The sequence below is a fragment of the Dermacentor andersoni genome, chromosome 6, assembly GCF_023375885.2.
Source record: "Dermacentor andersoni chromosome 6, qqDerAnde1_hic_scaffold, whole genome shotgun sequence".
In the NCBI taxonomy this organism is placed as follows: domain Eukaryota; kingdom Metazoa; phylum Arthropoda; class Arachnida; order Ixodida; family Ixodidae; genus Dermacentor; species Dermacentor andersoni.
In genome coordinates this window covers 26,224,737-26,248,051 of record NC_092819.1, presented here as the reverse complement: position 1 = coordinate 26,248,051, position 23,315 = coordinate 26,224,737, and the positions used below count along the sequence as shown (strand labels likewise).

The 23,315-nt window shown below is 49.2% G+C and overlaps 2 protein-coding genes across 4 annotated transcripts in view; one reads left to right on the top strand and one right to left on the bottom strand.

Moving 5' to 3' along the window:
• Positions 1 to 23,315, top strand: part of cher (filamin A protein cher) — a 129,482-nt gene that overhangs the window by 33,001 nt on the left and 73,166 nt on the right. For both annotated transcript variants that reach the window (XM_050170412.3, XM_050170414.3), the window contains exons 3-7: positions 5,810 to 6,030; positions 7,606 to 7,806; positions 10,785 to 10,982; positions 12,770 to 13,010; positions 14,060 to 14,260. In XM_050170412.3, the coding sequence (XP_050026369.1) occupies positions 5,810 to 6,030; positions 7,606 to 7,806; positions 10,785 to 10,982; positions 12,770 to 13,010; positions 14,060 to 14,260 (1,062 nt within the window). The remainder of the gene's footprint in view (positions 1 to 5,809; positions 6,031 to 7,605; positions 7,807 to 10,784; positions 10,983 to 12,769; positions 13,011 to 14,059; positions 14,261 to 23,315) is intronic.
• The window catches only part of LOC126521752 (uncharacterized), a 136,668-nt gene that overhangs the window by 56,368 nt on the left and 56,985 nt on the right, over positions 1 to 23,315 (bottom strand). The window lies entirely within an intron of this gene.

Here is a 23,315-nt window from a genome sequence, read left to right as displayed (position 1 = left end):
GACGACGTGCGGTAGCGAGCGTGACCCAATCGAGCGGGTTTTGTACACCGCGACACGATGTCAACGCAAACAGGTGGCGGAAAAGACGTGATTCATCTCGCGACTTGTATATATTTTTTTTTGTTGTTGGGCTATTGCCCAACGCCCACCCCAGCTGAGGCGTCGGCTCTGCGGATGGTCTCCATAACTTGCGTGAAACGTATATGAAAAGGCGTTGAATTTGAACGGTTCGTATTCAATACGTTATCCACGTTTCACTCGCCGTTACAACTAATGAACTCTAATATAGTTAGCTCATTTAGAGTAGTAAAAAGAAAATGCGTCATGAATTTAACGAAAAGCTAGCCCTCACCCTTCACCCCACGTAACCCCCTTGTATTTAGGTTATACTCGACATTACCGTCAGCATACCCTACCTTCATATTTGACAAAACTCACACATTCAAATACTCTTTTTTTACGTACCATTAGTGATTGGACTTCTCCTGACTACGAATTATATAGCAAGTCACTGGGCCTTGGTGTATTTCTAACATGTTGCTACTTGCTTTTTGCTAATGTGCTGGGTTCTTTACTATTAATATATTTATGCCTTCATTGTTTATACCGCCAGTCTGCAGTATGTAGCAAGCAAAATGTATAAATAATGCAAGAGTGTTTGTAAGTAATAAGTTTAATAAGTTGTCATAATAAGTTGTAATAATAATAATAATAGTTGTAATAATAATAATAAGTTGTAAGTAATAAGTAATAATAAGTTTGTGCTTAGCTAAACAATAACCCACAGGTTCAGACGAAGATGAAGACTTCAAGTGATCAACAGTGGTCGGACTAGGTATATCTCAGGTTGGAGCCAAGATTTCGGCCAGACCACTTGCGTCGATTTGCCCTGACAAATAAAAGCCCCTAGGGGAAACGCCAACTCTCCAGCGATGGGTGTAACGTTAAGAGATAAGAAGGATAAGATGAGGGAACAAACGCGAGTTAATGACGTCTTAGTTGAAATTAAGAAAAAGAAATGGGCATGGGCAGGACATGTAATGAGGAGGGAAGATAACCGATGGTCATTAAAGGTTACGGACTGGATTCCAAGAGAAGGAAAGCGTAGCAGGGGGCGGCAGAAAGCTAGGTGGGCGGATGAGATTAAGAAGTTTGCAGGGACAACATGGCCACAATTGGCGCATGACCGGGCTAGTTGTAGAAGTGTGGGAGAGGCCTTTGCCCTGCAGTGGGCGTAGCCAGGATGATGATGATGATGATGATGATGATAATGATGATGATGACGACGACGACGATTATGATGATGATGATGATTGTTCGCAGTTTGATGATCCCAGCTGCCTAAAAATATGTGCGGACATTTGATGTACTTGAACAAAAGCGAACTTGCTGTTTGCCTGTTTCTTGCGAAAGTTTCCACGTGCTTCCTGTGGTCTCCGCATGAATCTGATAACGACAAAGACAAACAGGCAAGAGTGACCTTAAAACAGTCACAAGTGATGGTTGGTCCTGTCTTGCGCAAGTTATCTTGTTAACAACGAATATTTCGTCAGTGGTGAACCAACCAACTTGTACCAAGCTTTCCCCGAGTATTGCTTTGCGCCGACTGCTTAGTATCCCAAATTTATTGTTTAGGTGGGCAGGTTTCACCACAAGGGTGCGAGTTCTCTGTTGAAGCAAATTCACTCTATAGTCTGCCAACCAGACATTTTCTCCATGCGGACGATTGCAAGAGCGCGTCACTACTCTGGACAAACAGGGTTGCAGTGCCTATAGGAATAGTTCAGGGCGTTGGCCTCAAGCAAAACAGTTATGGTGTTCGCAGTAGGAGGCGGTCCTGTCCGTTAGCGAATACATTTTTTTTTTCTTTTAGTTGTCATGTGTTTGTGAAAGCTTTCCGTTTGAATGAAGCCCGGAGCTCTGTGTCCTGTTTTCGAGCACGTCTCGTGGTTGTTGTATGCTAGAACGCTTTCAGGGTCTCACATAACGTCATTTCGAAGGTTCATAACCTCCTGCAGATATGATACGAGAGGCCACTGCTTAAGAATAAAAGAAGGTTGTAGGACCTTTTCTTTTTCTGCGAGTACTCTGTTGACTAGGAAGCTGAATTTCGGCGTAACAAACTTCGCCATGTTCTAATGAAACAAGCATACATGTCACCGTTGAAAATAAAGTGCCAAAGTTGCAACATTCTCCCTGTGTACAGTCAGTCCGACTCCATCCCAGAGAAAGACTGAAGCCTAAAAACGTTCTTCTTTCTCAAAACAAAACAAAAATCGCGTTTGCTTGGCAGGTCGCCCAAACGACACCAGCCGCAATTTATTTTGGTCAGTACGAGCCTCAAGCTCAAACCCGATGACTTTAGCAAGTAAAACGGCTAGAACCCACAAAAGCTTTTTTTCATGGTGAGCGATACTGCGCTCCTTCGAGGCCAAGCCAACGCCTTGTTTTATTCTTGCACCTTTATTTAAAAAAAGAAGTCTGGTGCGTGGGTCTGTGTATGCTCCCTGTCAATATTTATTTCCCTGCTAGATTTATCTACTCTGAGTCTCATCGTCTCAGCCTTGTGTCTCTGTAAATATATCCGCTTCTATAGGCGTTAAAAACTAAACGGACCAAGCGAAGGATGTTACCGCAGTATAGGTGTGAATAATGTCGCGGCAGTGACAGGCATGCCGACGCTGCAGGCGCCACCGATTTCCACATCCGTCGCCCACAGCGCGACGCGACAGACCCGACGGTTGCCGCTCGATGTGCTGTCGCTGCAATGTCGTCACAGCACGGCGGCAGTACTTCCTCTCCGCGCATCCGCTGCGACCTCCGCGGAGACATCGGCAGTGTCGTGCAATGCGTGACGTTTTACAGCGTTTCCCCTTACATGGACCTTATCCCCGTGGTGTCAGTGCAGACTCGTCCGGAGCGAAACATTTCTGCCGCGTTTGCTAACTGACACCTACCTCGGCGCTTAAATTTCCGACCAAAGATGCCTGGTCGTGAGGTTTCACTGCGTTGCTTTGGTGTGAGGAGCAGAAGCGCAACTACTGTCAGTACCAGTTGCGTAATATTGTCGTTGCGAAGCCGGCGGACGAAGATGCTCAGTGACTACGGCGCTCTGTTGCTTCGCCCGAGATCAAGGGTTCGATTTCCGGCCGCGCCGGCAGCATTGCAACAGAGGTTGAATGTAAAGAGACTCCTGTAAACTGCTTTTGATGCTCGTTAAAGAACCTCAGGCGATTGAAGGTGATTTAAAATAATCCGGAGGTCCCCAACTAAGGCGTTTCTCAAAGTCCGTGTGTTCATCAGGGAACATTAAGCCCATAATTGCATTTATTCTTGTGACATTGCGAACTTAAGTAAATAAAGCGCCAGTGTATTTGTGCAGTCTCTGCTTACCCAAACGCATTCAATTTACTTCGACCCCAATGGTTAAATTTGTCTGACGTGTGTTCCCGGCCTTTCATTGTTCCTATATGATAAGGGGATGCTGGCTAGAGAATGTGCCACCGGACTGCTCCCTGCTCCATGAAACAGAAGCGTTATACTCGTATTCTCTTTTACACATACACACGTATAGTTAATGCAGAAAAACTAGCTTGATTGCAGTGAACGTACACACCACGACATTACAACGAAAGTGTCAAAACAGCATGGTATTACCACATAACGCTCGTACCAACAGTGCAAACAAATACACCGATGCAAAAGGCAACTACACTACCACGTACGTAGCACGCAAAGCAACACCGCTAATGAAGAATGCCGGCAGCTGTAAAGCACCAGCTCGGCCTCTTAAATGCTAATTGTTCAAATAGTGTGATGTCGTAACGAAAAACTCAGCGGGACAATAAAGAATAAGGCTAATTTTCCATTTATGCTTGGGTTGTGAAAAAGGAAGAAAGGAAGCTCAGTATATTTGAACAAACGGATTTCGACATCACCATCCTTGACTCCAACTGTAACCGTCTCGCACCCGCTTTGTCGACACGAGTTATTCGGCTGGTTTGAGACGAGAAGTGTAAATATAGCACGGAGGGAGGGAGGAAGGGAGGGAGGGATAGGGAAAGGGAACAAAAACGGAGGGTCAAGAATCTGTAACTGCCGCGTCGGCTCGGCGATGGTTCGTTCGCGACTAAAACATTTTTCTCCCTGTCCGCAACCGCAATAAGAAAATTAAGAGAAAGGTCCAAACAAATTAGCCGAAAGAGCGAGAAAGAAGTGTGAGCGAATATTCCTCGGCGTGCTCCCTCCCGCCTGACAGCTCTGCAGATTCCCCTCCAAGACGAGGCAAGGCGGGCGGTGTACAGCCGCTTCCGCCACGTCGCTCAGCCGCTCTCCGTTCCTCGCCTCTGCTCGAGCCGGTGCGCGTGTCCGAATTTAGCATCTTCTCGAACAGGCGGCAGAAGAGGCAACGCCACGCGAATGCAGGAGGCATCCGCAGAAAGCACGCGATCTATGCGTGGGCCGAGAAAGGCAAGAGAGAGAGGGAAAGAGCGAGAACCAGCCGCACCGTCTTCTAAGGTGGCTCACCTTATTTTGCCTTTTATTTTTTCTGTTGTGGCTCTCTGTCCCTATCTCACTTTCACTTAAGGTTGCTTAGTCCTTCTTCTATACCTCCTCCTTCCCTTCCTTCTCATCCCTCGTTCTCTCTCGCCTATGGCAGCGCTTACAGCGACGACTGCAGTGAGCTAAAGTGCGGTAATAACGTTAATTTAGAACGGTCCCTCAGAAAAATCGTTATAGAAATTGTATCTGCGCAGTAATAATAGTATAGCAGTTATAAATGTAGTCACTGACCAACACGACGACGAAATTCGCCCTTTGGTGACCTTACGGGAACTTTGTTTACACAGCCGAAAAATGAGAACGGTCCTTGCTGAAACAGCCTATGTACTATTGGATACGTGACGAAGTTACGTAGACTTCTCCTTTCGACCGTACAAAATATAGATAGACTTTATGTGGGTATTTCGTAGGCACTTTGATGCCCTGCGATTGCCTGCCGCCTCGTGCACAGCGCAAAATGTATCAGGCAAACTATGTGCTTTTTGCCGCACCCCCTGAGACTGATGTATGTGTATGTACCGTACGTCTGAAATAAAGAAAAAAATTTAAAAAGTACGGTTAACAATGCTATTGGCTTTGTATTTGTTGTAATTAAGCTTACTAACGGATTATTTTCTTAGTCTACAAGAAGCAGTGGACAAAGAGTGGAATGCTATACAGGCTGACCTTAAAGATTCTACACATGGAATGACTCGTCAAGATTTTGTGTAGACGGTCTGACTTCATGTGTATTTTGTGCGTGCTGTGCTCGCTCTTGCCCCTCGTCTATTTTTTAACCCCTCCTTTTCTTTTTATTTAAAACTTTATTCTTATTCGTTCTGCGTGATACGAGTTGAGAGGCCAAGTTTTGGCATTTTCGCTATTTTCGAATATTTTTGTTTTCCCTTCCGAATTTGTCCTCTGCGTTCGAGAGGGTGCTAATTAGACGTTGGCAAGCGTCAAACGACCTAGTACGGGCACGGGGTGTTGCTAGGCCTCCTTTTCCTCTCAATCTCAACTGGGATATCAGCTACTCACGTTTGCTCCCTAACCGACACAGCTCTTTCCCCATCATTCAACGTTACGCCTATCATTTTCTTTTTTTTTTTTATTTCGTCACTCACGGGATCCCCATCGTTGCGTTTCGTCTTCGGTCATAGAGTGTTGCCTTTCCCTTCCCTAGGGACGAGGGGTTAGCGGTGTGCGTGCCAAAATGAAGTCGAAGACGCACCGACTGACCGTCAACATTCATGCTTGTCACTTGCAGACAGTTCAGACATCGTGGACTGCAAGCTTAAGCTGATCCTGGGCCTGATATGGACGCTCATTCTGCACTACTCCATTTCGCTGCCCATGTGGGAGGGCGACGACGACTCGGCCTTCGACAAGAGCGGCCCGTCGCCCAAGCAGCGCCTGCTCCGGTGGATCCAGAGCAAGCTGCCCGACAAGCCCATCAACAATTTTACCTCAGACTGGAACGACGGACAGGTCTGTGACGTCATGTATATCGGTCTGAGGGTCCGCGCATGTGCGCTTGACGTACGACCTTTCCAAGGGCTGAGAATATAGAGGAACTTAATTCTAGTTAGGCTAGCTGGTGTCTTTGTCAGGCTCTCATGTTTTTAATGAAGAGACAGGACACTTGCGACGCTAGGAACATGAATCTTCATTAACGGTGTTCAAACGATGGTGCGCCTCGTTCCAGTGATGCCTAGTGCACCCTTATTGCAGTATTGTCGGGATGTTTAGTTATAAACAACCACAGGCATCATCACGAGACGAAAAGCAGGATCATCGAAATGTAGGCACAATCAGATAAGAAAACTAAAGTCACCTTTACGTCAGAGCTGTCGTGTGTGAAAATGTAGCATTCGGATCTCTTTAACGTCAATCGAGAAACGCGCGGTAATCTTCCAGCACCGTTTGTCTGGTGTTTCTCTGGCCCTCAGGAGGTTCAGAGAACAAGATGCTTTTTAGTAGAAGCACATATTACGCATTAAGTATCGCACCCAAGTCATATACCAAGCAGCGGACGAAAATTCAACGAGTACAGGTTAGTGATGACATAGGTAATGCTGGTGACGAAAAATGACAATAAACGTTCACGCCGTGATCTAGGCTAATACTTCCTTCGGAACCTAAGTATCGTCCTCTGTTATCCGTGCTGGATTTGTTTGACGAATAGCCATGAGAAGTAGTTTATTAACGACAATAATGCATGCTTATCTACGAACATCGAAATTTGTATGCCCGAATGTCTGTTGTTTACGGTGCTTCAATTTAGGCATTGTTTCACAGCTATAACAATTGACTCCGAAACGAAGAAGGACGAATGTACAACCGTTAGCAAAATGACAAGGAAAAATAAATTTGGTTTTAGCGTACATTCGACATAGATATTAGTCCTACGTGGCTTCTTAAGTGCAATATCGAACGTTCCCTATATATTGCTCACAGATGCACAGAGTGCGTCAGTATAAAGTGGAGCACCAGATCTGCGTTTAAAGACGGTAATTTCCTGGTTCCTGCGCTAAAATAAGGTTCATTGACGGGAATCTCCAGCACGAGAATTATACAACAAACAGCCGCGAGAGGTTATAGTGAGGTTATAGACTGCACATGTGGAAAAATCCCTGCTAGTACACAAGTGAGTGAGTGACTAAAAAAATTAGTTCCGACACTAACTGAACAAACAAAGATAATTTTTAATTATTATGAAAACAAGAGTGGCAGAGATAGGTAGAAAGGAAAGGGCAGGGAGGTTAACAAGATACCCGCCTAGGGTTTAAATGAATTCATAAAGAGGACTGTACCTCCTAAAGCGAAGGCGGCTCATTTAAGTGTCATTGGCGCAGACCATTACACATTGTATAAAAGCTAACACTTGTGTGCGCTAGTCTGCCGTCACCGCACTGTCTTTTGTAAGAGACGCGCAGTGTTTGTGTTGCTGCAAGAGGTTGCAGCTGACCCTGCACTCGTCTTCACCCAGATTTAGGAGTGTCCTCGTGATTGAACGAATTCGAACACACTCTAGGGTCTCACCGATGCCCCGTCGATTTGCAGGCCGTCGGCGCCCTGGTGGACGCTCTCGCGCCAGGCCTGTGTCCGGACTGGGCCACTTGGGACCCCAAGAACGCCCAGCGCAACGCCAAGGAAGCCATGGACCTGGCCTCCGAGTGGCTGGGCGTGCCCCAGCTCGTCACGCCTGAGGAAATGGTCAACCCCAAGGTGGACGAGCTGTCCATGATGACCTACCTCTCGCAGGTATGCGTCCCCTGCTCCGCCTTCCTGCTCGTCCGCTAGAAACGTGATCGACAGCGACTCTCGTGTGCTAGAATGCACGTTCTGGCATAGCTTGTCTTTCGTATAACGTAGTAAGAGCTGAACTGACAAACTATGCGACGATTAACAAGTAAGGAAATTGCTTCTGGCCTCACTGTGACTGCCTGGCCCAAGCAGCTGACAACTGAACGGCGTCCACAGAGGGAAAGGGATATGAGGATAAGAACAGGAAGAGAACTGAAAGAATATAGGAGATGAAAAATTACTATCTACATTTCATATACAAGGTTCGTGACTATAGGTTAGATTGTTCATCACAGTTCAAGTGTTGAAATACGCGCGGTTCACCGCTGCAGCGAAGGATGTTGTTTCACGACACGGTTTAAGTTCCTGCGGCGAACACTCGGACAACTAAGCAACATGAAAGTAATGCCCGCGGAAAGTGTGCCTGCCCAGGGTTGTTCCTTCATCAATTCCAGACAAGAGAATTGGAACGCGTGTTTCCATCGCGATGTATCGAAGTCAACGTTGCACATTGCAGACGCTGATCTACACGTGTTTCGGCAGAGTTTGAAGACTCAGGCTCGAACCTGTTCCGACGTTTTGACAAACGCATCGGTTTTCAGTCGACTGAACGAAGACAGCCCACTAAAGACATATCTTCTTGTCGAAATTTTGGCACAGGGCGAAGGCAAGTAACCCACTTCTCTAAATGTTGGCTCCTGGCTGATTTTCTGTCGTCGCCCATCCCTCACTCCTCTCCCGCTTTGCGCTCGGTATATGCTGTGGATCATCAGGTGCTTCTCGAAACGTCTGAAAAAAAAAAAAGAAAACGTAGGAAACGCCGATTGCTCCAACACACGCGTATGACATAGTTAATCTCCTAAGCATAACGCAAATTACGGGGCAACCCATGCCGATAAGTTCAGGACCCCTAAAACTAGTAATTTATTTATAATATGGCTTTTCTGGTAGCAATGGCTCCAGTAACTCAAAACTTGTATTAAAATGAAAAAAGCGACCAGTTCTTCCTGGTGTTCTGCTTATTATAAACATCATTTATACCAAATTTTGTAGATGTAAAATTTGATTCAACCATTTCACTGTTTCGGGCATCGTGTCACACGCTCTTTCGTTGCAGATATGCGGTAGCATATAGTTAAACGCGTGTTCCTCGTTTGCTTTTCGGTAAAAGGTGTGCCTTTTCGCGCAATGTTTCTCGGCGTTACATTAACTTTACAATGAAAACAGTTCAGTACCAAGCACTCGATGCAGTGCTCTCCCTCTACAGAAAGCGGTGATGTGCCAGCACAAATTTAGCTCCCTAGAGGCTAAAGTTATGTAACACATTCCGTGTGGGATTATCGACGAAAGCGATGTGATATCGTAACCGAGCCGGTCGCTAGCTGTAGTGCGCCCCCTGAACTCCGCGTTCAAGTCTAGACCCACCTCGAAGCTTCTGTACTGTCTCTGCAATTGAGTCAAGAAAATGCAAGATATGGACAAACGGTCTCGCGGAAATACAAAGACGCTTTTTGTGTGTGTGTCTTGACCAGCTTCACATTCAGTTTTAAGCCTACACAGTACGGCGCCATCCTGTGGACTAACAATTTGGATATGCCGTGTGGTGTTCTGACGTTGCGAAAAGCAACGCAGGCGTTGCTGAAGTTGTTCGAATGAACTGACATAAGTGATCATTAGCAGACGTGATATGCAGTACATTTTCGCACGCATCTCCCTTACTTCTCCCTTTCCGTTCCTTCATCCCTTTGCCCAATGTGTAAAACAGCGAACCAGACATACATTTGGTTAATCGCCTTGCTTTATTTTCCCTTTTCCTTTTGTTTGCCACTCTCTTTCTCTAAAGTTGCCTTGTCAATAAAAAATTACCTGCACAACGAAAACTTCGGTAATGGTCTGTATAGCCACTCATTTACAGGATACATATCAGTATCTATACCTCGACCCCTCCAGCTTGTAAAGTTGAAGCACGGCCAGTGTTGCCACAATGTTGCCACAGTGTTGTCACAGCTACTGATTTATCAGTAGGTCTACTGATTATTTAAAATGTTTAGTGATTCAGTGATAAAGCTTTAGAATCTACTTATTTTTGGCGTCTTGCAGTAATAAAATCAACCGTATTTACTAATTTTAAAAATTGTTATACTACTTCTACTGCTTTCTACGAAATCTAACTACTAATTCAGTAGATAACTGTTAAAGCGCGACCAACTTTTACAGCGTACGAGCAATGAGCGACATCTGCTATTTTTTTTTTTCGTTTTGGGACATAGTCCAAAGCACACTGATCACTTCCATACTTCAGGTACCAGATGTCATCATAGGTTCTTGCAAAACTGGTTTGAAAGTTGGAACAAGGCGTCCTTTTATCGTTGTGGTGTTCCAGGTTCGCTGAGCACCGTGTGGATTTTTTTTTTTTAACCACGCACCACGTGAAGAATTTTGGAGGTCACAGTATGTAGAGCAAACAATAAGCACTGTACCCGTTCCCGCAACAGCTTCGTTAAAAATGCCTCTTTTATCAGCACCAAGAATCTCTTGATTTCTACTAGTTTTTTTTTTTTTCGAGAAAGAATCTGCTACTATTTTTATGAAATGTGCCAACGCTGCGCTGCCATCTTAATTTCAGCTTTCGTTTTAGTGAACTCTAATGAAGGGCTTTACACCTCAGCGGCCATACGGCACACTCCATTGACTTCGTCCACACTGCGGAGCAGCGAGGACAATCCACCAGTGTTGAGGTCCACGAGAGTTGGTATTTCACTCTCCAAACTGGCACAGCGCAACATTACACAGTTGCTCCTTGTTTGGCCGGCTCGGCCGTTTCTTCCTTTCCCCGTTGCGCCGCGTACACCAGTTTGAGAGCAGGCTCTCGCGCAATGCCAGAGGGTCGTTGCTGGTGACCAATCGGGCGGGGCCCCCGCTTCGGTTCCTCGCAGTTCCCCAACGCCAAGCTGAAGGACAAGGCGCCCCTGAGGCTGCAGACGAACCCTGCTCGAGTGCGCTGCTACGGGCCCGGCATCGAGCCCACGGGAGTGGTGGTCGGCGCGCCCACCACCTTCACCGTGGAGACGTTCAGCGCCGGCCAGGGAGAGGTCAAGTCGCACGTCGATGCGCCGGGAGGACAGCAGATTCCCGTGAGCATCGCGCATCCGCGTTCTCGCCTTTTCTTTCTCTTTTCTTTTTCTTGTTCTTTTTTTGACGACAGGGAAGCAGGTACTCCTCTTCGGGACGAGCTGGGCTCACCTGAGCGTTGCAGCATGACAACAACGTGGTCAAGGGAGAGCTAAGCTCGTCCACGATAATTTCAATGTTATCGCGATCTTCATTTTTGCATTTTCGTTTTCACAAACGTAAGTCAACGGTCAGCGCCTCGCCTTGTCCTTTTGTCGCCAAGTGTGCTTCCTTGCGCTGTTTAGCAGCAATGAATTCATGCCGACTAGCTTAACTTTCAATGCTTCTGTAGTTTCATTTTTCTAGTCGACGACGATTTTCTTTTTTCTTGCAATTTCCTTGTACGGTGCTCCTAAGCTTTGCTGTGGCAATAAATTATTGAAACTTTGTAAACTAAATGCTTAAATTATTGTCCATTTTGTCTTACGTAAAGAACTCGGCAGTAAAGAAGCTTGGCCATTTTTAGTCAGAATCCATGATAGCGTGCACGCATGGAAGGGCTTAATAAAACAGTAAAGAACTTTACAAGTTGAGCTAAGAAAGCACGAGAGGAGACCTAAAACGAGCATATGAAGTCCCGATGGAGCGACATACATGGGTGCATACAGTGAAAAGCCGTTTATTTTTGTGATTATGTCTTTAAGTCGCTCATGATTAATAGGTGGCAGGCGCCATTTACAGGATCTACCACTTACATTTACTTTTGTGTGCGTCACAATGAATACCATGTGCGTCATCTCCACAGAACGGTTGAAACTTCACATCAGGGAAGACATTATTTTGGCAGAAGCCCAATGTGTATAAAATAAAGTTACTGCCCGCGTTGTACATATAAACATTCTCGATAGATGCCAAGCCCAGAAATTTCGATATTCTGGAGCTTCAGCGAAACGCGTCTCCTTCTTGAACAGGCCACCTTCCACAACATACTGGGATGAAACAGGAACGGTTCGTTATGCACTAAGTTGCCGAGAGTAGTTACAAGAAAAAAGCGAGGGTCACCTTCCACAACATACTGGGATGAAACAGGAACGGTTCGTTATGTACTAAGTTCCCGAGAGTAGTTACAAGAAAAAAGCGAAAAAAGTTTTTCATTTAGAACAGCGCAACAACAGACAGGGACAGAAGAGGCCGCACACAGCGCTAACCTACGAGACTCTTTGTTTGTAAAGAGAAAGCATAGTATAAACAGACCAAACGAAAATAGCAGGAAAATAAGTGATGCGAAACCATGTCGTGTCACTGCCGCCGTTGACTCCCAGATACCGTAACCCTTTAGTGGACAGCGCCAGTGACGTCAGTGGCGGTAGTGACCCTGCATGAGTTCACGATATTGAAGCAGCGCACTTAAAGCTGACACGTTCACGCACGCATGAAAAAGGACGAACACAGGCACCTGTGTATGCCCTTTCTCATGCGTGCGTAAAACGTGTCAGATTTAAATGCGCTGCTTCAATATCGTAGCTGACCGACTAGCCCATCAATATTTAATTCAGCAAATTCATGACTTCACATCAGTCTTTCTTTTTATTTTGCTGTTTTTCTTTTGCTCTGTTTATATACGGCTGCTCTTCCGGAATAAAGTGTTGGAAGACAGCGCTGTGCGCGCTCTCTTCTATCACTGTCATTTGTTGCGCTGTTTTAAGTTCGAGACGTTCAACCAACAAGCCGAAATTCTGACGTTCTGAAGAAATGTTAACTAGTAGGTAGTGGTCACGTGCTCTCTGAAGTACTGAGTACTGCGTCGCAGGTGGACATTCGGTACAACGACGACAAGGCGAAGACGTACACCGCCACGTACACCGCCCTCAAGGAGGGACCGCACAAGGTCCACGTCCAGTTCGCCGGCAAGGCGGTGCCCAAGAGTCCGTTCCCCGTCAAAGTCGAGGGCTTCGCCGGCGACCCGACAAAGGTCAAGGCCGTCGGTCCAGGCCTGCAGCCCACGGGCGTCAGCGCTGGGGTTCCCACCTACTTTGACGTCTTCAGCAAAGGTGCGCGAACCATTCGAGCTGCACCATTTCTTGATTGACGGGGTGCGAACAAGGGAAGCCTTTAGAATGAAGCCAACGTTTCGACAAGGGTAGTTGTCTTCGTGACGGCCACTCCGCGCTTACTGAAAATGGCGCTAACCGAAATTTTTGAAGCGTGCTTTTTCTCAAATGAGTGATCTGTTTCCTGATGGCCTGAGTCGTGCGTTAAAAAATTATATCCAAATAAAAAGCAGAACCAGCGTGCTGAACACGAGACACATTTCCGTGATTCGTATTTGTTCTGCCAGTCCCGCTTTCAAAACAAACAACTACCAACTTTCGCAAGTCCCAATTGTACCCTCCCCCTCTTGCCCCACCTCCCTTTGCACTTAATTAGGATCCTCGGTCTATAAGTGGCTTCCTATTTTCACCGCGTCAGCCCTTCCTAGCTAAAGCGTATTGGTCATCCTAATATAATCACTCTCTATTCTTCCCTCTTTTTTTCCTTACTACCCCAATTCCACGATCTCCACTGACCCTATGCGGCGTTAGAAATTTAGATTAGTTAAGCATGTTCTGATTTGGATATAGAAGGACATAGACGACAATACGCGCAGAGCTATGCGTGCGTCTTCTTCATTTTGTCATCGTCCTACTTGGCAGCGTTCAAATCAAACAACCTGTTTCTTTTCGAGAACTAGTTCCTGTTTAACAAAATCTAATACTGTCTATGTACTGAAGATAGCGCGAGACACACACTCGAGCGAGCACCTTTTGCACTATTTTTAGCATGTGACCAAGCCACCTATCGTATACTAACCCAAGTCTACACCTTTCTGAAAGAGGGTTTACTATTTAACGGTGCGCAGGTCTCAAATGAGTACTGACACGACATTTTCGACTTGCCACTTCTTTTTTCTCCCCGTTAAGTGACGCTATAAACTCTCTAAATTCTAGAAACTGTATGCTCGATCCTACGAGCTACGGTCGGGGTCGTTCGTATTCGACTGCACTGGCTGTGCATCCTTGGCGAGACCATGGATGTGTGAGTGATTTCTTGTCGAACGCAGCTGCGGGCAAGGGCCAGGTGGAGGTGGAGATCGTGGACCCGAAGGGCGGCCGCAACGCCTTCCCGTGCCGCGTGAAGAAGACCAACGAGGACGAGCACCACTGCGAGTACGTGCCGTCCATGGAAGGGCCGCACCAGGTGAACGTCCTGTTCGCAGGACGACCCGTGCCTGGAAGCCCTTTCAAGGTCAACGTCGGACCACGTGCGTTCCTTTTTTTGTTTGTGTGTGTGTGCGGGGGGGGGGGGGGGGGTATTCAGCCCCTTGTGCTTGACTGACTGAGAAGGCACTGCCTTAATCATTTCACCGGCTTATATATTCTTTAGTTCGCTTTGTAGTTCACATCCGCGATATTTGTGTACACTGACTTCTTTTCAAAGCCGGGCCTTTGTCAAACATTGGTTATCGCATGATATATTGGACACTCGTTAGCAATAAGAAATGGCAGTAATGATACATGACGATGGCGTATGAATTTTGATAACGGAAAGGCCAGTTATGGCCAAAGAGCGACAAGACAGTGTTTTAAAGCTTGTCACTGGTAATTGATAACAACGATGTGTGTAGTTAACTTACTGTCAGTTAGGTAGCTTTGGTTCATCGTAAAAAAAAAAATAGAAACTAACAAGGAAAAAAATTATGAGGATAACGGGAGGATCCCGCACCGTCACGTATCTGAGCAGCTGAAAGCTGAAATGCATGCCAAGGAGACCACAAACCGCAAGTCCCGAAATAAGCACTTTACAGGCTACACGCCTATTTATATTTGCGAAAAAAAATGAATCTCGTGGACCTGCGGCAGTGTAGTGCGGATCCGACGTGCCATCGGCTCCCATTTTCCAAGGTTTTTGGCTGTTTTGCGAAGCCGACCCACGGAAAGTATACCTTTTATGAAGCGGCAAGTTCCGAGGATGGCGCAAATAGTGGACTCTTATCGGTGGGTGGACTTTTCACCATTTTGTGACCTCTTGAATCTCCGACCACGCCGCGAGAGCGCCAACCCTGTGGGGGTTCCACTCTGCGTGCGGCTAGGGCTGAAGGCGAGCTCCGGATCTAGCCCCACGCAGTCGCTTCGTGGTACTCCCAACCCGTAGCGCGGAAATCGCGGCTACGCCGGGTTCGGACGAATAAGGCAACCAGCGGTGTCAACGGTAACAACGTTTATTGCTATTAGCAATCGCGAACACTCGCAGAGGGACGTCCTCTCCGTAATAGTAATAAATAGTCTCGCCTCGTTGCCCGGGATAGTCAGGCAACGTGGTCACTCACGGGTAGCAGCAGGTACTCCAGTCCGGCAGTCCAAGGGGTCGCGTCCCAAGAGAGAGAGGGTCTGCCCCGGTCGCGCTGTTTTGTCCCTTTTTAGCTGGGCGAGGGGAATGTCCTCCTCGCCCGTCAGCTGCCTGCCCGCGAGTCGCGGAGGAAGGGCGCGTGCGCGTCGCGAGAGCGAGGGAGAATCGGGAGAGGGCATAGTGCGCCTCTCCCCCGTCTATGCCGGCTCTCGACGCGACGGCGCGGGGGAAGATGGGCGCGCGTGCTCCCCACATCCTCCTCCCCTTAAGAAGCCCCCCGTACGTTGATGCTGGCACCTAGGTACGCCCGAAGGGTTCGGGCGCCCGTTTGCTAAAGTTCCCGCCAAGGTTGACGATCAAGGCAGCGTTGCACACGCCGGCTTTGAGCGTCGGGCTTGCGTTGCTGTAGCCCTCAGGTGGCAGATACTTGATGCCGTCGAGTCTGCAAAGCTGCTGCTGTGACCGGCGGACGCCAGCGGTGTACCCCAAGGACAGTCGGCTCGCATGTTACGGACAGCGTGTGGACATTTCCCCGGCGCGGCCACTGTTGCATGTACCACCTTGTTCGCGAAGCACGTGTTGATGTTAGACCGTGTCACATGTTTCGCCGGAATAAGAAGTGATTTAAGGTTGGGGGGATGTGGGGTTGCGCGGCCCTCGCGCCTCCCCTGATGTTTTTCCCGCATAGCGCATCCCCTGATATGCTGTTTTCCCGCACGGCTCGCGTGGCCTGGCGCCCGCGGCGTGGTACAAGCGCGGTGCGAGAGATGGCGCGACTGTCGCGGCGGGGTTACTCGGGCGCCGAAAGGGAAGGCGCTTGGCCTCTTGGGTTGGAGACAGGAAAGCAGCAGGGACGTGCCGTGCCGCGGGTGGAGCGACCCTCTTTCCCGGCGGGTCGGGCGCACGGGTGGACGTCCCACGCGCGCGCGGCGACCCATGCTTCTGCGAGACCGCCTCGCGTGGCGGCCTTCGAGCGCGCCTCCGTTGGCGTGACCGAACACGCGAACGACCAGGCGTTGGGATCCAGCATGGGGCGAACATATTCGCTCGCTCGCGGTGAGTCGGACTTCTAGATTTGTCGCGCGCCCATCGGCATGTTTTGTGGATAGCCACTCGGCTAGCAGGCATTGATCTATGAAAGGTGCAATAAATGCCCTTGTGACTGTTTGCACTACTGTGTTGTCGTTCCTTTGTCCCAAGAGTACGGAGGAGAACCTCTTATCTCCCACAACCCTAACGGGCTACGCCTACTCACGGCGCGACAGCGCGAGAAGGCGTTGGCCTAACCCCCCCGCCGGTGCGGACGACCGGCGTGCCAAGCAAACTACTGACCAACATAAATCATGCCTGGTACCATAGTCGTCGAGGGGATGGAAATCGCCCCGGAGGAGCTCGATGAAGCGGGATAGACGACCGCCCTCGGCAGCAAACGAAAACAACCAACGAATACGCTGTCATATGGCGGGCAACGTGTCACCAAGAATATGTCGGCTGGCAGCCACACGGCCAACTCACCGGCCAAAAGGTTCATGAAGCAGGTAACGGCAGCCTCGAGGCTACCGAAATTACCCAAGGACCAAATGAAAATCATCGTGCGCCCCAAGGGAGGCCTCGACGTTTCCAAAACGGATATCATACTCCTCGCCCAAGCCCTGGCCATGGCGGCGGCCTTGACGGAACAGCAGACTGCCGAGGACACCATGTGCCCCAACAAGATGCATAACATTTTGGTTATCTCTACCCCTCACGATCAAAACGCGAGGGCATATGCAAGAATCAGCAAGATACATACTAAACTCGGCGCCTTTGAGGTGTCAGCCTACATTTCTGTCCCTGATGACACGTGCAAAGGTGTAATAAGAAACATCGACCCTTCATTTGACCAAGGAGCCCTTAGGAGGATGATTCTGAACCCAAGAAACCCTACGGCATTAGAAGTCAGAAGAATTAAGAACACACAAGTAGTTGTTATACTCTTCGACGGCATGCGAGTGCCCAACGCGGTCATGTGTGGAGCCGCCCTCGTTCCATGCTTTCTGTAGAAACGGCAGATGGATGTATGCTACGCGCGTGGCCACGTGGGTCACCGAGCCGACGTGTGCCCCAGTAGCGAAGAGGAAAAGAAGTGCCGCGGCTGTGGGATAGATAGATAGAAACTTTATTGTAATAGAAAAGATTTGAAGGAGGGGTTGTCGGAGCCTCTCAGTCCAGGGCCCCACTGGCCTCTGCCGCCTGCCTGACCTGGCTAAGGACTTTTGTCCTGTCAGGTCGGAGCGGGCGAGCTGTGCCTCCCACTGCTCCATTGTCTTGCTGGTATTTGGCCTATGAGGGTGCTTAGTGCACTCCCAGGTTATATGTATTAGGGTAGGTATGCCACCGCACCAAGGACAGTTGGCCCTATAACGAGTGGGATACATGGCATTTAGCAATTTTAAATGGGAGAATACCCTGGTCTGTATTTTACGCCAATCGGCGGCCTCCTCCCCGTTAAGTTGTGGGTGAGGCGGCTGCGGACTGCGGACTCCGCGCTGATGAGCAAGAATGTCTTTGGCATTTAAATTGGAATTTTGTGAGGGATAGTGCGGGTGGTTGGGGTTAGAATAGGACGCCGTCGCTCGGTTAGTGAACCCTCGAGCTAACGCGTTAGCCTTTTCGTTCCCCTGTACCCCGCGTGGCCCGGGCACTAGAGTAGGCGATGATGGTGGTTGAAGGATTTGGGGATTATTGCGAGGCTAGCAGCAGTCACGTGCCCCTTGAGAAACATGCGACATGTCTCCTGGGAGTCCGTGACCACGACCGAGTCCCTTTGCGAACGCTCCGCGTGACCGAGTGCGATCGCTACTGCTAATATTTCAGCCGAGGTGGGGGATCCCGCCGTGGCCGACGCGGTAATTTGCTGTTGGCTGATCGCGTTCACGACTGCCAGGACGTACCTCCTTTGGTAGCGCTGCCCGGTCGCCTCTGCATACACAGCTGCGTCCGTGTAGTACGTGTTGTACCTATGGTTATTAGAGTACGCTGATTGAATGTGTTGTGCGCGTGCTTTGCGCCTTTCTTTGTTGTACTCGGGAATTGGGGCTACTGTAAATTTGGATCTCATCGAAGGAGGGAGAGGTACGGCCTGCTCTGTGAGGTAAATAGGGTATGCTGGGATATTGAGTCTGGCCAATATTGCCCTACCAGTTTTTGTGAAGCTGAGGCGCTCCCTCTGTCTCATGAGGGTGGCCTGCCTCAGTTCGTCGAAAGTATTGTGCACTCCCAAAGCTAACATGCGCTCCGTTGAAGTACATTTAGGCAGGCCCAGAGCAGCCTTGAAAGCGGTTCGGATTATTGTGTTAGCCTGCTTTTCCTCCTCCCTGTTCAGGATTTGGTACGGTAAGCCATACGTGATTCGACTAACCACTAAGGCCTGTACGAGCCTTAGGGTATCGTCTTCTCGCATTCCCACTTTTCGATACGTCACGCGACGTATCATTTGGGCTATGTTGTGGGCTGTGGATTTGAGGGTCTTGAGTGTCTGTACTGCTCTCCCATCGCTCTGAAGCCACAAACCCAAGACTCGCATCGTGGGTACCTCTCGGACTGATTGGCCCTCGACCACGATGTTAATCGATCCTCTGGATTTGTAGCCTTTCGCGTGTATCCGGATGACCTCAGATTTTTCGGGTGCGCACTTCAGGCCACTTCATGTAGAAAATTTCTCCACCGCTAATACTGCGCTTTGGAGAGTATATTCCTTATTCCCTAGTGAACCACTGCTCGCCCACAGCGTGATATCGTCCGCGTAGAGCGTGTAACCTAGGTCGGGTATACGATCCAGACCGCGAGCGAAACGACACATCGCCATGTTGAAGAGAAGAGGAGATAATATAGCTCCTTGAGGTGCTCCTTTGTCAGGCATTTTAAATAAATCCGAAGTGATTTGGCCAATACTAATGCTCGCCTCGCGGTTGGAAAGAAACGCTCTTAAGTAATTGTATGTGCGCTCGCCACAACCCGCGAGTTCGAGTTCCTCCAATATTGCGTCGTGAGAGACGTTGTCGAAGGCTCCCTTGAGGTCTAGCGCTAGGGGACTAGTCTCTCGTCTCCGTACGGTATATTAGAATTTCGTCTCTAAGTAGGAGGAACGCGTCCTGGCAAGATAAACCCGTGCGATATCCTATCATGGAGTCCGGGAGCCAGCTCCGCTCTTCCAGGTATCGCTGCAATCTGCTATGGATAACCCTTACATAGAGCTTACCCAGGCAGGACGTGAGCGACACCGGCCGTAGTGTATCAATCGAGAGATTCTGTTTTGGTTTGGGGATCATGATTATTTTAGCCAATTTCCACTCTTGGGGCAAGTCTCCCTTGGCCCAGCACTCGCTATTGAAAATCTTTGTTATTTTTGCTAGGGCTACCAAATCCATATTTCGAATCATTGCATTTGTGATCGAGTCTGGGCCCGGTGCCGAGTTTTTAACTGCGAATTGTGCCACCTCATACACTTCCGCGTACATTATTTCTTCGTCTAATTTAGGGTTCGCCTCCCCCGCGTATTGTCTCCTCGCGTACGACGATCCCGTGGCAGGCGAGGGTCCTATGTACTTTTTCTGAAGAGCATGGACTAGATCTTGGTCTGTACCCTCGAAGTTGTCTGCAACAATTTGGAGCTTCTTGTTATTCTTAGTACGCGTGTTCATCGGGTCTAGCATGCTTCGTAGTATTCGCCACGTACTGGTCGTTCCCAGAGTTCCTGATAGGGTTCCACAGAATGTCGCCCACTCGTCTTTAGCGAGCTCGTTGGCGTGGCCTTGAGCCTGCTCTGCCAAGAGAGCGATGCGTTGTCTCAGGTGTTTGTTTAGACGTTGTCTTTTCCACCTCCTGGCCAGTTTCCGCCTCTCTTCCCATAGGCTGACCAGGTGAGAGTCTATCACCGGCACCTCCGCTGTACGCTCAATGGCTTTCGTGGTGTCTCCGTGTGCTCGTCGAAGGAATTCAGTCCATTCTCGCATGTTGGTCGGGGCTGTATCCGACTCCTCCAGCGCTCTCTGGAGTTCTCTATAACGAGGCCAGTCAGTTAATTTAGTAATTCCTATTGTTCTCCGTATGTTGGGCGTGGAGAGCGCTACTCGGATTATGTCGTGATCGCTTCCCAGGTTTTTGTCAAAGGAAACCAATTGTGCGTCTCTGATGTTAATTGTAAAGGCACGGTCGGGCTCCGTGTCTCTGCTGACGCTGTTACCCGTGCGCGTCGGTTTGCCGATCTGATTGATTACCCGTAAACCCAAGGCCGCTGCGGTGCGCTCGAGTAGGAACCCTTTGGGCGACGTTTTCGCGTATCCCGTATCCCCATAGTATGTGGCGTGCATTAAAGTCACCCACCATCACCGCCTTATCCCTGGTGCCCGCTAAATCTTTTGTTGCTGAGAGAATGTGGGGTAAGTCGTCCCCTTTGCTTTTGGGAGGACTGTACAGATTTGTGATTAGTGTGTGTGCCTTACTTCGTTTATTTGGCATCACACTGATAACTATGGAATTAGTCTCTCCCTCAGTTTGTGGAAGTGTTAATAATTGAGCGTTTATAGAGTTGCTCACCAGCGTGGCGACCTTCGAATTTTGAGGATCGCTCAGAGTGTAGTATCCCTGCAGTTTGGCCGGCCAGGCCCCAACCTCGTGCAGACATATCACGTCCGGAGCGATTCCGGAGTTCTTGATAAACTGGTGTAACACTGCCGCTTTCCTGGAGAAGGAGCGGCACTTACATTGCCATATCTCTAATTGGTCTGAATTTTGTATTCGTTGTGATTTCTGAGCGTGATTAGCCATGTTGCCCACTCTTATTTTAAGCCCGTGACGTTTCCGTCTCCGAGCCGTCGGATTCTGTTTCGCAGTGGCTTATTTTAGTTTTTGCCGAACCCACTCCTATCGCAATTGCGCGTTTTCTGGTGGGAACAGCCTGCGAGACTGCCTTAAGCTGTTCCGCCACGAATACCTTGTGTTTCTCGAAGTCGTTCGTGCACAGTTGTTGAAATTCCGTAAACTTTGAGTAGCTAACGTCATCATTTCATGCATAAATATTTTCAAGTTTTCCGCTATCATTGTCTGGATCTGCGCTGCCGTTGTCTGCGCGTTATATGAGATTTGGGTTGTCGGAGGCTGCGCGGAGACGGAGTTTATATCTGCCGCCGCTTTCGTTTTGGCTATTTCTTCAGAATGACGCGGCGTTTCCAGCTGTTGTGCTATTGAAGCGCGCCTCTAACTCTGACAGCTGTTTCTCAAGTGATTGTCGCTGGCGTTCTTCTCCTGAGAGCTGTTCTCTTACTCGCGCATTTTCCTTTCCCAATTTCTGAATACGTTTATCATTTTCACCAGTATTCTATTTTGGAGCAGTGGGAGAAACAACCCTCGCCCAGCTCACCTGCTATTTTTTAGGCAGTGGCGAATTCGACCGCTGCGAAGCCCTGGAGCTGGAGGGGTCCCTTGAGGGGGTATTGCTCTTCGCTATGCTTCCGTGTGGAGATCTGGATCTCGATCGGTGCCGGTAGAAGTCCTCCTCATCCGTCGACTCGAACAGCGCCCCGGTGCCTTTTCGGTGTTCTGTCCCGGCCGCTCCCGCGATCCAGACTGGCGAGTCGTCTTCGCGCGCTTGGCGGCAATCAGTTTGTTCGGGCACCGACGCGTCTCGTGCCCCGCCGCCCTGCACACGGCGCACTTCACTTCAAATTCGTGTCCTTGTCGGGGTGGATTTTCGAGTCCGCAGCCACGGCATATGTTCTTCGGTTTCGGTCAAACGTCCGAGCGGTGTCCTCCTTGCATGCACTCCAGGCACATTAGGATTGTTAGCCTTTACTCCGTGCACCGCATTTCTACTCCCATGTAGTACACGCATTTGGGGCGCGTGCCGCCCGAGAAGGTGAGAAGAGCGGCATTTGAGCTTCCTAGCATTCGGGCCCTTTCGATGGTGACTCGTTGGGTCCTGACTAGCAGGTGTTGCAGGAGATCTGTTGATTCGGTGTGTGATGGTGTGTGCAGATTCGGTGTGTGTTTTGTAGCTATCATCTGGATCCGCTACGTACACGCTGAAGGGGTGTTGCTTGCCTCGCAGCTCCATGTACGTGATTCGACGAATGACGTCCGCCACTTCCAGTGAAGGTGTGGAGACGATGATGATACTCGCTCCCTCTCTGATTCGCAGTATGAGATCCTCTCCGGTGATTTTTCGCTGGTTCGGTCCGCTTCCTGTGATTATCGTCCCGGTAGCCCGAATAATCGCTTGTCGTATTTCTGTTCTCAGATATTCCTTGAGCATTAGTCCCTTGTGGGGCTTCAGTATTATCTTGATGTCATTCTTCCGTAATGGTGGCAGAGGCTTCCCCTTCCTCGGGCGCATGTTGCGGCGGCCAATTTGCCCATCTCCTTTCGCGCCGCCTGCTGATGGCTGTCCGTTTATGTCATTCTTGTTGTTGGAAGCCGTTTCCCTGTCGTTGTGCTTGACAGCCTCTCGCTGTCGCCGCGATAGAACTAACTGCCAGCCGTCCGTCGCCTTGTTGTGGGCGGCGATCTCTTGGCTTGTGCTAGTCCCCGCTTCGGAAATTATTCTTGTGTCCCCGTTTTCGTCCGCGTTGTTAACCGGATGCTGGGGGGGGGGGGGGGGGAGGTATTTGGAGGTCCATGTCTTCTGAGGTAGCCATCTCCTACGCTCGGCAGAAGCGCTCCGGTTATTAAGTGGTGAGGCGGTCGCTCACGCGCTAGCCTATCGAGGCCTAACGGGGCTTCCGCCGCTTCGAATTTTCAAAGTCGCGAGGGATGACGAAAAGTTCACTCACTAACTTGAACTTGGTCTTGAAACGGAGCGTTTGTCGAGTGGAACCCGATCGGATAGTCGAGGCTGGTGCAGTTGACGAGTTTTCGGCTAAAACGTCGATAGTTGGCGTAGCCCATCTGAAAGAGCGTGTTCTGCCGGAACTTCGTCGTCTTCTGTCGCGGCT